The sequence below is a fragment of the Humulus lupulus genome, chromosome 6 (assembly GCF_963169125.1).
Source record: "Humulus lupulus chromosome 6, drHumLupu1.1, whole genome shotgun sequence".
Lineage (NCBI taxonomy): Eukaryota > Viridiplantae > Streptophyta > Magnoliopsida > Rosales > Cannabaceae > Humulus > Humulus lupulus.
In genome coordinates, this window is record NC_084798.1 from 107,305,166 (window position 1) to 107,317,406 (window position 12,241).

A 12,241-nucleotide genomic window follows, 5' to 3' on the forward strand; every position below is an offset into this window, starting at 1 on the left:
GGGTGTGGTAAACGACGGTTCTCTACGGTGCAGTGGAGGTCCAATACAGTGTCTAGACTGGGCTGTTTTATCCTGGCACAACAAGGAAAAGGGGCTTTTACTTCGGTTTTTAAGCTTGATTTACTTCGGTTTTCGCTAAAATTCGCAACCGCAGTAGTTCGGAGCGAAGTAAAAACTAGCTAAACACCGAAGTTGAATCCCCACTTTCTACTTCAGTTTTTACATAATAACCGAAGTAGAAAGTGTATATACGCTAGCATCCTGGGCACTTTCTACTTCGGTTTTTAGGTAAAACCGAAGTAAAAATGGTACTTTCTACTTCGGTTTTTAGGTAAAACCGAAGTAAAAGGTGTACTTTCTACTTCGGTTTTATCTAAGAACCGAAGTAAAAGGGCACTTTCTACTTCGGTTCTTAGGTAAAACCGAAGTAGAAAGTACACATTTTACTTCGGTTTTACCTAAAAACCGAAGTAGAAAGTGCCCGCCTTTTTTATTTAATATATATTTCTAATTATTTTTAAATGGACGGTTTCTATTTTTATATATATATTTTGGCCTAATTTTATTTAATTGATCTAATTAATATATTTTTTTTGGCCTAATTATTTTTCAACGATTTAATTATATGATATTACAATTATATATATTTTTACAATTGAAATTGGTTAAGAATTTTTTTTGAATGAAAATATGATAACTTTTATTAATTAAAAATGTTGTACATAAGCATATAAAATACAAGTACTTAAGTAAGATAACTAGCCTTAACATTAATACATTTACAAAAGACTAAACTTACAACTAAACAAAATAGGCTTACTGATAAATGTATGTCATCAATTTGCCTAACCATTCGTGTTGGATTGGCAAGAGGCCTGCAATCTCACAATATTGCGTCTTCCCACCAAACTGTAAAAATAATAAATATAAATTAATTTCATAGATTATCGATAGCAAATAAATTATAAAAAATGAACTTACTTTTTCTTTTAGGGTAGTCATTGCATTTGATGCCCGTACAAGATCTCTAATGTACTTCAAGACATAAAAACCACATTCATGACTTTGTGGTTGTCTTGGACATGTAACATTGAATATCTTTGTGGGATTGCCGAGTAATGCATTGGAAGAAGCTCTATAATATGCATTATTTAAAAAGAAAATTAACAAAAGTTATTAAAATGTAGTAACATGTAATATTTGTTGCATATTAAGAAATATTTTAAAAAATTTAAAACTTACCTCATTATCATTGAATCAATTTCTTCTGGACGTTTGTGTGATTTCAATGGATCTAAGAACACGATTTTTCCTTTTGGCATAGCAATCACCAACATCCAATGTTCCCTAAAATAAGAAGCGTATGTTAAGTAAAATAATTAAATTTTTAATATATGACTAATCAAATAAGAAAAGTTTACACTATTTCTTACCGTATGTTCCAAGGTATAAAGTAAAGTTGACCAACTCTATCCATGGTCATCAACCAATTCGCCAAGTCAATGGTTGATCGCTCTACATCGTTAACATTATTAATGCTAAGACGTTCAATGTCATAAAACTTGTAATAGACACGCTGATTTGGAAATAGGGACTCCCAAATGCATCTGCAAAATTTTCTTTAGTGTTAAATATTTTGAAAATTTTCGGCAGAGTTTCCCCTATAAATAGGACTTCCCAAACCTGTAAACATTCAATGTCTATGAAAATTTTCAACAGATCACAGAGCAGTACTCATAACTGATTCTAAATTCCTATCATTCCAAAGAATTAGTTTAAGGGATACCTTAATCCGAATATCATTGCTGAGCCTCCAATCATATGCAAGGTAGCAACTTGTTCCACATCCTCTGAAGTTAGGAAGATTGACTCGCGATTCATGAATGTTGGGTCCACTGAAATGGAGACGACTGAGTTTATTCCCTTAACTCTGCAAAATTCTCTCACCATAAACTGAAGGCTAACATGGATGCGATTCATGATGTGATCGGCAAATGGTTGGCCTTCGGTCAGAGTGTTTTCTGGATTGACGTGAGACCCAGTTGATGACAGATGCGGGCTAGTCATAGGAGGTTTTGACATATCCTTGGATGAACTTTTTGACATAGGAGGTTTCTTTCTTCGAGGACCCTACGCAACATCAAGTAAAAATAATATTAAAATACTGGACCAACAAATATTTTAATAGGTAACAAATTAAAGAATTTGTTTATACCTGGTCAGTCATAATTAAATCTTTTGGCCAAGGAAGGAATGCGTCATAAGTATCTCGAACATAGTGTATCTCCCCAACAGAACATGGGATTTCAGCATCCTCTTGTAACATTTTGGTGACTCGCACCCTCGCGTATTCGTCTGTCAGTTGAACACCATGAATAGTCAGTGGACCCACCCCATCAATGATAACACCCTCTGCCACCACATTATGAATATTATCCGAACAAAGTAACACATCCTGCATGTACGGTGTGTCATCCTACATGTATGGTGTGTGGTATTCTTCGTCGCTCTGCTCGTCATCATTATCGTGTTCATCCATATCATCTATCCCACCTGCTTGTTTAGCTTTTTCCTCCTCTAAAGCTTTAAGTTCTGCTCTGAGCCTCGCAATTTCTGCATCTTTCTTACTAACAGCATTAGCCATTTCTGTTGTTATTTTTGGTTTTCTTCCAAAGACGGACGAAATCTTCGCAAACGACCTACAATAATCAACCAAATTTATTTTAAAACTAAAATATTATAGAATTAAGTTAAATGCAACAAATAAAAAATAATATCATACCCAAGTGCTCTAACGCGCCCTGGGTGCTCAGGTGTCCCTAAAGCTTGCGTTAATATGTCATTCCGACCCTTTGCAATGATTTCTCCACTACAAACTTTTTCTTTCAGCTCATTCTGTGGAACAAACCAGTGGTCACTTATATTAGTGACTTATAAGAACTTTATCATTCCTAAATTACTTTAAAATACTTGCTTGAAACCACTTACAATTCTTGCTTCAATTTGTTTGTCCAAATCTGTGACAAGAACCTTCCTCTTTTCTCGTGCTCTTATCCAAACTTGGTACCGTTCTACATCTGCCACACCTAGTTTAGTTTTCTACAACATACAACAATTAATTAAAGTTGGTGAGTGCAATATTCTTCATAACAAGTTGACAGTTATAAAATAGTGATGCGAATTACTTACCAGGTCCTCTCTAACATTGGCAAGCCCTCTACGAGATGTACGATGCCTCGAAGTATATTTGAGAGCTCTTTCACGTTGTGCTTCCCGCAAAGCCTACATTAAATAGGTAACAATAAGTTTTTAAGCAATTATTAGTATTTCAAAACTAATAATAGATATACATAATAGTACCATAAACTCAGGAGATAAACGGTGGCTAACAAATGTCCTCCAATCTTCTAGGTCAAGTTCTGGATATTTCTTAGGAAGGATTTGGAGTTCATCTATCAGACCGTCTTCTGCCAAAGGGTAGATTTAGTCACTAGTGATGTTGGTCTTAAAATCTCTCATCATTATTCCCGCACTTTTCATTAATTCTGGTTTCCAATTTTCTGGAATGTTAAAGGCACCCTGAAATAGAAAGAAAATGATTAATGAAATGCAAAGTAATTCATGAAAATGATCAATATATTAAAGTAATTAAAATATTTTCTTACATATACATCCTCCCATATTCTATTCTTCAATTCTTGTGGGACTTGTCTCCAATCCTTATAATTGAGAGAGACCGTTCTCCTAGTTTTAACTCCAAGGTACGATTGCATCTCATTATATGCTTTCCCTATAGGTTGACCTTTATCATTAAACTGAATATTTCTCTTTATTCCCTTAGCTTTTTGATTATTGATATTGTTCTTCTTTGTTGGGTCTCGCCTATTTGGTGTGTTCTCCCCTTCAGAAATTGTCATCTGCAGATAAACAAGAATTAACGTTACAATTATGACATAAATAAATACATATTTAACATAAAAATGAATACATTACTCACTGGACACATTTTCTTTTCTTTTTTCTTTTCTTGGTTGATCCACAATCTACCCATATTCCGTCTCTAATATCATTTCTAATGTATTCCCCATCATCATCATCTTCATGGAAATCATGGATTTTCTCAACTTGCTCATGTATTGGTTGTCCAACAATAAAATTGTCATGAAACAAATCATCGTTTTCTTCGTCATTTTCATCTTCTATAAACTGCCTTTCCGGGGTTCGTAAAACAACTGACCATTTATCATCAGCAGGATCAGTTATGTAAAACACTTGTTTTGCTTGGGTAGCCATGATGAAAGGATCATTCTTGTGACCTTTCTTACTTAAATCAACCAAAGTGAATCCAAGTTCATCAATTCTAACCCCAACATTGTTGTCCACCCAAGAACACTTGAGCAGAGGAATTTGAAATAAGGAATAATCAAGCTCCCATATTTCTTCAACAACCCCATAATATGCCATAGTACCAGCAACTGGATTATTGTCTTTTGCACTAGCGAAATGCACTGCTTCTGCCACAATACTTACTCCACTATTTTGAACCATTCGAGCATCATCTCGTGACTTTGTGTGAAATCTTTTTCCTCCAACAATGTAAGCATTGTGCTTTATTACATGAACACTTGGTCCAAATGATATGCGTTTTAACTCTGTCGACACTCCATGGTTTTCTTCTCCCAACCTTGCTAGAATAATATTTTTAATGTTTTATTATGCTCATCTATAATCCATTTCTGTTTATTTTTAACCTTGTTGGGAATCATTGATTGTAATAACTCCATGTGCTCACTACAATACAAAGTACAACATATTAAAATTTCAATTATACATAAAAATGAGCATAATGTTTATTAAATCTATAACTTACGTTATATATGGTTGAACTTCGGGATTGTTTTCCAACACAACTAAATGAGCTTGATCTAATTCTGCACGAGATATGGTCACTACTGTTCCTTTCCCTTGTAATCCTCTATCAACTCCATCCGAGTTATTCCGTGGTTTGCTAATTCCGATTGTGTCGATTCCAACCATGTACTCTGAACAAAATTCCACAGCTTCTTCTGCTAAATAGCACTCAACCATACAAGCTTCAGGGCGATGGTGATTACGTACATATCCTTTCAACACCTTCATATTCCTTTCAAATGGATACATCCATCCCGCCCAAACTGGCCCACACAACTTGGCTTCTCTTACTAAATGGACCATCAAATGTATCATGATGTCAAAAAATGATGGTGGAAAATATTTTTCAAGCTTGCATAAAGTTTCAACTATTTCATCATGCAATGCATTCAACTTCTTCATTTCCAATTCTTTTCCGCATAGTTGATTAAAGAAGATGCACACACTTGTCACACTATCTCTAACTCTTTTTGGTAAAATTGACCGAATGGCAATTGGAAGTAATTGTTGCATTAATATATGACAATCATGTGATTTCATTCCAATTAACTTCAAATCTTCCATAGACACCAAGTTTCGAACATTGGATGAGTAACCATCAAGCACTTTCATCCCTGCCAATGATTGACATACGGCTTGCTTCTCTTCTTTAGACAATGTAAAACAAGCAGGAGGAAAATATGTGCGAGCCCCTTTTTCTTCAGGTGCCAAGCGGTGTCTTATACCCATTTCAACAAGATCTAAACGACTAGACAAACCATCTTTGGTTTTACCTGGGATATCAAGTAATGTACCGATTATACTTTCACATACATTTTTTTCTATGTGCATGACATCCAAGCAATGTCTAACGAGTAAATCTTTCCAGTAAGGAAGTTGAAAAAAAATTGATTTTCTTTGAAAACATCCATTGACTTTTTTGTTTTTATTCTTCTTCCCATACCTAAAGTCAACTTTTTCTACTTCCTTAAGAATTTGCTCACCTGACAATGGCAAAGGAGCAATGTCTTGTTCCACAGTACCGTCAAATGTTTTTTTTTTATTTCTGTCAGGATGACTTAAATGTAAATATCGTCTATGACCCATATAACACATTTTGCGTCCATTTGACAAGCGACGGGCCCTTGTGTTGGTGCAACAAATTGGACAAGCTTGGTAACCTTTTGTGCTTAAACCTGATAGGTTACCATATGCTGGAAAATCATTAACAGTCCATAACAACACCGCTTTCAAATTAAACACTTCTTTTTTAAAACCATCATATGCCTCAACACCATTTTCATACAACTCTTTCAAATCATCAATTAATGGTGCCAAGTAAACATCGATATCATGTCCTGGTTGTTTTGGGCCTGAAATCATTAATGAAAGCATCATGAACTTCCTTTTCATCACCAACCAAGGAGGAAGATTGTACATAACCAGGAAGACAGGCCATGAACTATGCCTACTACTAAGAGATCTATGCGGGCTTACTCCATCAGCAGCTAAACCAAGACGAAGATGTCTTGGTTCATTTTTGAATTCTGGATTGATATAATCTACCTTCTTCCAGGCCTGTGAATCTGCAGGATGCCGGAGTTTACCATCTTTCACTCGTCCAGTCTCGTGCCATATTAAGTTCTTAGAGTGTTCTGCACTTCGATATAATCGCTTCAGCCGCGAAATCAAAGGTAAGTACCATAGCACTTTCTGAGGAATAAGTTTCCTAATCTCCTTACTTTTGTTAGGTTTGTACCGTGATAAACCACATTCTGGGAAAGCGTCTATGTCTGCATACTCCTTACGATATAAAATACAATCATTCGGACATGCATGAATCTTCTCATACTTCAACCCTATCAAACTTAATGTTTTCTTTACTTCATATGTAGACTCCGGAAAACAATTTTCTAGCGGCAAAATCTCCTTGAAAGCAGCTAAAAATTGACTGAAACACTTATCACTAACTCCATTTTCTGCTTTTATGTTATAAAATTTAACCATTGTGGGCAATCTTAGTTTATTGCAACCACTGAACAATTGTCTGTCTGCATCTCTAACCATACTATGAAATTTTTCTGGATTATGAAAAAACTCTTCTTGTGCTTCATCAAGCAATTCTATAGGATGATCATCAAAATCATTACTCTCAAAATCATCTACACCTCGCCTACCTAATGGATATGGGTCATCATTTAATAATTCTCCATGCTAATACCATTTACTATAACTCATATCAAATCCCCGACAAAATACATGATCCTTTATCATGGTAATATTCCCCTTTACTCCATTACCACAATCGATACAAGGACAACAAATTTTTTGTGGATCACTACAATTCTTTAGGCAAAACTCTAAAAATTTGTTGAATCCATCTTGAAATTGTGATGTTTCTCTCCTCTCAAGCATCCATGATTTATCCATACTAATAACAATATTCAATTCCCAATAAGTTAGAAAAAAAACTTATATTAGGTTCTAGTCTTATAAATTTTTTTAAAAAGTCGACAGAGTATCCTCTGTTTCTATAGCATACCGTAATTTCATAATTACCTATAAAATCAATACAAACAAACACAATAATCAAGCATATATGAATCCATCATTATTAGGTTCTAGTCTTATAAATTTTTTAAAAAATTCGGCAGAGTATCCTCTGTTTCTATAGCATACCGTAATTTAAAAATTACCATTAAAACCATTTAAAACAAACACAATAATCAAGCATAGATGAATCTATCATTATTAGGTTCTAGTCTTATAAATTTTTTTAAAAATCCGGCAGAGTATCCTCTGTTTCTATAGCATACCGCAATTTCAAAATTTCCTATAACAACAACACAAACAAACAAAATAATCAAGCATAAATCAATCCATCCTTATATCACCACAGCACGCAAATTTCTCAGAGCCTACTTCACTAATTTTCAAACATATCTTTCACTAAATCTAATATGCATGATTACATTAGTCTTATCTTTATACATAAATCTTGTAGTAATATAAATAAAAAAAATAACTAACCTTCAATATTAATCTTGAATGCACCCGAAATGAACAACAAAGTTCACCACTCAATCAACGACCCTACTAAAACATTACATAATTAGTAAACTACATAATTAATTATCAAACCAATAAATAAAAAAAAATCAAACTAGTTAATGAAACTAATGAACAACACTTTGATCATCTTCAAGCTATTTATTTTTTTTTCAAATATTTAAAAAACAAATTTATCTATTGTCAAAATTTCTAAAATTAACTAATATGCATATATATATATATATATATATTTATAATAAACCTAATTTTTATCACATTATTTAAACTAACAAAATAAACAAATAATTATAAAAATTAATAAAATATTAATTATATTAATTTTAAATTCGGAATAATAAAAAAAATTAAAAAAAACATAGAAAAATAAAAAATTATCATCAAAACCACATTTTAGTAATCTATACCTGTTTTGAAGCTCAAAATCCCCTTACAATGACAAAAATCCGGTCAAAATCCGGCAAGAAACACCACTTTCAAATGGAGAAAAATACCCACGGCCAAATGCTTTTTTTTCTCTAAAAAAAAAAAAAAGATTTTTGGACTATATTTCGGTTTATAGGGTAGAAATGTTGCAAGAAATAAAGAAAAAAAAAAAGGTTTGGAGAATCAAAATGGGTGTTGGCTCACGGTGGTTAATGGAGGTTTTGGGGGTTTTTTTTGCACATAGGGTAGAGAGGGTTTGAGGAAGATGACCGTTCGGGTCTAGGGAAGGGGTTATAAAGCACTTTTAACTTCGGTTTTTTGGTAAAAACCGAAGTAGAAAGTGGACTTTCTACTTCGGTTTTTACCAAAACACCGAAGTTAAAGGTCCATAAGTGATATGGCCTTGTGCACTTTTAACTTTGGTTTTTAGGTAAAAATCGAAGTGGAAGGTGCACTTTCTACTTCGGTTTTTACCTAAAAGCCGAAGTTAAAAGTGCACAAGGGCCGCGTTTGGTTTGGCCAGCTTTTTGCATTTTTACTATCTCTAAACATAATATAAGGGCTTGTGCAAACAAACACGGCCCTCTCCACTATGAATTTTTCACTTTGTTTTTTTAAAAAAGCGAAGTAATATGTAATTTTTTTCAGAGCGCCAATTTGAAAAGCGAAGTAAAAGAGTTTGAAAATGTTTTTACTTCGCTTTTTTTGTATGCTCACTATAAAAACCGAAGTAAAAACTTATATTTCTAGTAGTGTGGAGACGACGGGGCTGATAGTCTGCTTGCACATCTCTGGGAAGTGTCGCGAACGTATTAAAGAGAGCGACCTAGTCCGCGACTCAACCCAGATTATTATTCGGTAATTTCGTTCTTTTTTATTTCTGCAGCAACTATCTCATCAATATATAACATCATTTTTTTTCTTTCTAGCATAAAATTATATAATTATATTCTAATAGATAGGAAACATGCATACAAAAAAACACTTTTCTTTTTTAGAGGAACACATGTTTTACTAGTACTAGTCGTCCGAACAACATGAGTTCCTCTGATCAGGGACAACCTTAAAAATTACAGTAGTAAAAGAAAGAGGAAACATAAAACTTAAATTTAATATTGCCAAGTGGTGATCATGATATCGCCATCATGTTTTGGAAGGACGAGACCCCTAAACACTATTAATCGTGTCATCGTGTTCATATCTTCCTTTCTTTTCTTCTATAAAATAGATATAGCAATAATAAAAATTATTATTATAAATTAATGGGCTAGAACGGGTTGCACATCTGGCACTGTAATGGGAAACTCGTCGATTTCATCGATCCAGGGATTCTTCTCCTTGTCCGGATTGACGGACCGGATTGCTTTCCAAACTGCACTGTTGCATTTAAAACCCGACCCGAATGCAATTTGCCAAACCCGATCTCCTCTCCGGACCCTACCTTTGGCTTCAGTGTAAGCCAGCTCGTACCAAAGAGAGCTACTAGAAGTGTTTCCAAACCTGTAAAGGGTCATTCTAGAAGGTTCAACGTGCCATTTAGTGAGATTCAGGTTCTTCTCGATCTCATCAAGGACTGCTCGACCACCGGCGTGGATACAAATATGTTCAAAAGCTAGCTTGAAATCAGGCACGTACTGCTTGATCTTCATCCTAAGCATTTTCCTCCCCACTAGATTAGCCAAAAAGAGGATTTGTTCCGATACGGGGAGGACTAAGGGGCCTAACATGGTAATATTGGTCTTGATGGCGTCTCCGGCCACCGTGAGGAGATCCCTCGAGAGCTTGACGCCAACTTCTCCGTTGTCGTCTTCTTGTTGTATCACGCAGCGATAGCTCATATCGTCGGCGCCCTTGTGTGTCCGTAAGGTGTGCATGAGTTGGTATTTGGAACGGCGGCGTTCGGAGGATTTGTTTGTTAGGAGGACCGCGGCGGCGCCGAGGCGGAACAGGCAGTTGGTGATGAGCATTGATTTGTTAGTGCCGCCGTACCAGTTTAGGGTCATACTTTCCGTACTCACCACTAGGGCATACGTGTTCGGTTGGTCCTAATAATATGTACAGTACATTCAAAATATCATTTAGTTAATTATTTAAAATATATAAATATATTAACATACACGCGCGCGTGTTGCATTAACTAAACTCAATATGAAACTATCTAGATCGGTTACATAATTTATGCCGTGATAAGTCGGTACAGATATGCACATGTTCCTATGGATACTCGATTTATATATATACTTTTTTTGTTATTGAGTCAAAATTGAGTAGCATTGAAAATAAGACCAATACTGCAAAAAAACTCCCGTGTAAGTAAAAGACAACTATGTTTATGAACATACATAGTCAATAATGTGCTGATGGTGGATCAGTTTTGGAATATCATATATAATACGTCATTTTCATAAGCTGAAGATCTCAATGTATTTACTTCCTACCATGGAGAGTGCTGAGCTAAATATTTTGACAACACTTGACATATGGACAATGCATGATTCTATAAAATGAAAGTTTATAGATGATATCTTATTCTAGCTAGATATCACTACCCATAAAACTGAAAATTTTCCTGAAACAAAACAGGCGACAACATGTGCATGGACACAGCAACTTCATGATATATATACAAGTCAATGCTTTTTATGTTGTCTTACTAACGTTGTCCGTATTATTTTTTATATATAAATATATATATATATATATTTGTGTGTGTGATAATTAAGTATTTTAATAAACAAACCTGTAGCAAACGTTTGGCAAGGTCAACAGAAATAATGCCAGCGCTGCATCCCATCCCACCAAGACTATAGCTCAAAATGTTCCCTCTAAGCTTGTAACGGTTAACAACCATGGCTGAAAGCGATGGTGTAGGATTGAACAAGCTACAGTTGACCACCAAAATCCCAATATCCTTGACATTGACTCTTGTCTTGGCCAACAACTCGTCTATTGCCCCAAACATCACCATCTCCACCTCCTCCCTCGCCTTCTCCATCGTTGCTATGGGCGGGTCCTCCAGTGCTGCCTTGGGCACGTATGTCTTCTGTCCGTAGCCTGATCTCTCAATGATCTTCTGGTGAAACCCTAGAAGCTCGTCGCTGAAGGTGTTGGCTAGCTCAGTTTGCCGCATGAACGTTTCGCGGCTGCACATTAGGCTGGGCTCCGGCTTGAAGCAGGAGAAGTCGAGAAGATAAACGTCGCGAGGGCGCCATGAGAAGTAGAGCGTGACGAGGCACACAGTAAGGGCCGTGCACACAAGAGTGCCGGAGACAAGGCCCAGCTCGAAGTGTTGGAAGAGTTGAACAATATCTTCAAGCGAGAGGTGGCCTAGGGCTATGATGAGTGGAAGAAGGAACAGATACATTGCATTTGAGATTAAGTAGTGGTAACCAAGTTTGACGTACTTGAGTTTCACTGAGTTTTTTCTGTTCTCTATGCTTCGAGCATCTTGTTTCTCGTTCCTCATATTTTGAGCTGTTGAACACAAAAAAAATGAGATTATTATGGCCTGGTTGAATTGATAAAATATGGATTAAAGAAACTCCTAGTTGCTAAATACGGAAGGTATTTATGAGGTTGTACAAAGTACTAAGAAAATGTTAGACAGCGATGAAAGGAAAGTTGATTGTGCAATATGAGAATGGTTTGTGGTTTTTATAGACGAAGAGAAAGCGTATAATATAATTGAGGAACTTAATTTAAATTTATTGGCATTTCCTACCCCCTGACTCGTGATATAAATGTAAGCCAACTATCGCCATAACTATCCACAACTACCACTTGTACTCTGGTGAAATCCATCGTATATATTTATGTAATTATCCCATGGTAGATATAAATTCATGTACAATACCAA

At 35.3% G+C, this 12,241-nt stretch overlaps 3 protein-coding genes across 5 annotated transcripts; all 3 read right to left on the minus strand.

Moving 5' to 3' along the window:
- Positions 1-682: 682 nt before the first annotated feature.
- On the minus strand, positions 683-2,461 carry LOC133784149 (uncharacterized). The gene is made up of 6 exons (XM_062223630.1): positions 2,216-2,461; positions 1,787-2,130; positions 1,434-1,607; positions 1,243-1,347; positions 982-1,135; positions 683-909 (listed from the first exon to the last, which is right to left on the minus strand). The coding sequence occupies exons 1-6, from the start codon at positions 2,459-2,461 to the stop codon at positions 817-819; spliced, it is 1,116 nt and encodes a 371-aa protein (XP_062079614.1). The 3' UTR covers positions 683-816.
- Positions 2,462-2,476: 15 nt separating this feature from the next.
- On the minus strand, positions 2,477-8,003 carry LOC133784150 (uncharacterized). 3 transcript variants are annotated; one of them, XM_062223632.1, is made up of 7 exons: positions 7,921-8,003; positions 3,666-3,917; positions 3,361-3,579; positions 3,190-3,282; positions 2,989-3,099; positions 2,783-2,895; positions 2,477-2,699 (listed from the first exon to the last, which is right to left on the minus strand). In XM_062223632.1, the coding sequence occupies exons 3-7, from the start codon at positions 3,361-3,363 to the stop codon at positions 2,477-2,479; spliced, it is 543 nt and encodes a 180-aa protein (XP_062079616.1). In that variant the 5' UTR covers positions 3,364-3,579; positions 3,666-3,917; positions 7,921-8,003. The 3 variants fall into 3 exon arrangements, 2 of the variants coding, with proteins under 2 accessions (XP_062079616.1, XP_062079615.1); XM_062223631.1 differs by lacking the exon at positions 7,921-8,003 and adding an exon at positions 3,998-6,668; XR_009871160.1 differs by lacking the exons at positions 2,477-2,699; positions 2,783-2,895; positions 2,989-3,099; positions 3,190-3,282; positions 7,921-8,003 and adding an exon at positions 3,998-6,668 and having other exon boundaries at positions 3,366-3,579.
- A 1,354-nt stretch (positions 8,004-9,357) lies between these two features.
- Positions 9,358-12,027, minus strand: LOC133782424 (3-ketoacyl-CoA synthase 11-like). The gene is made up of 2 exons (XM_062221727.1): positions 11,126-12,027; positions 9,358-10,430 (listed from the first exon to the last, which is right to left on the minus strand). The coding sequence occupies exons 1-2, from the start codon at positions 11,849-11,851 to the stop codon at positions 9,645-9,647; spliced, it is 1,512 nt and encodes a 503-aa protein (XP_062077711.1). The 5' UTR covers positions 11,852-12,027; the 3' UTR covers positions 9,358-9,644.
- Between the last annotated feature and the right edge of the window lie 214 nt (positions 12,028-12,241).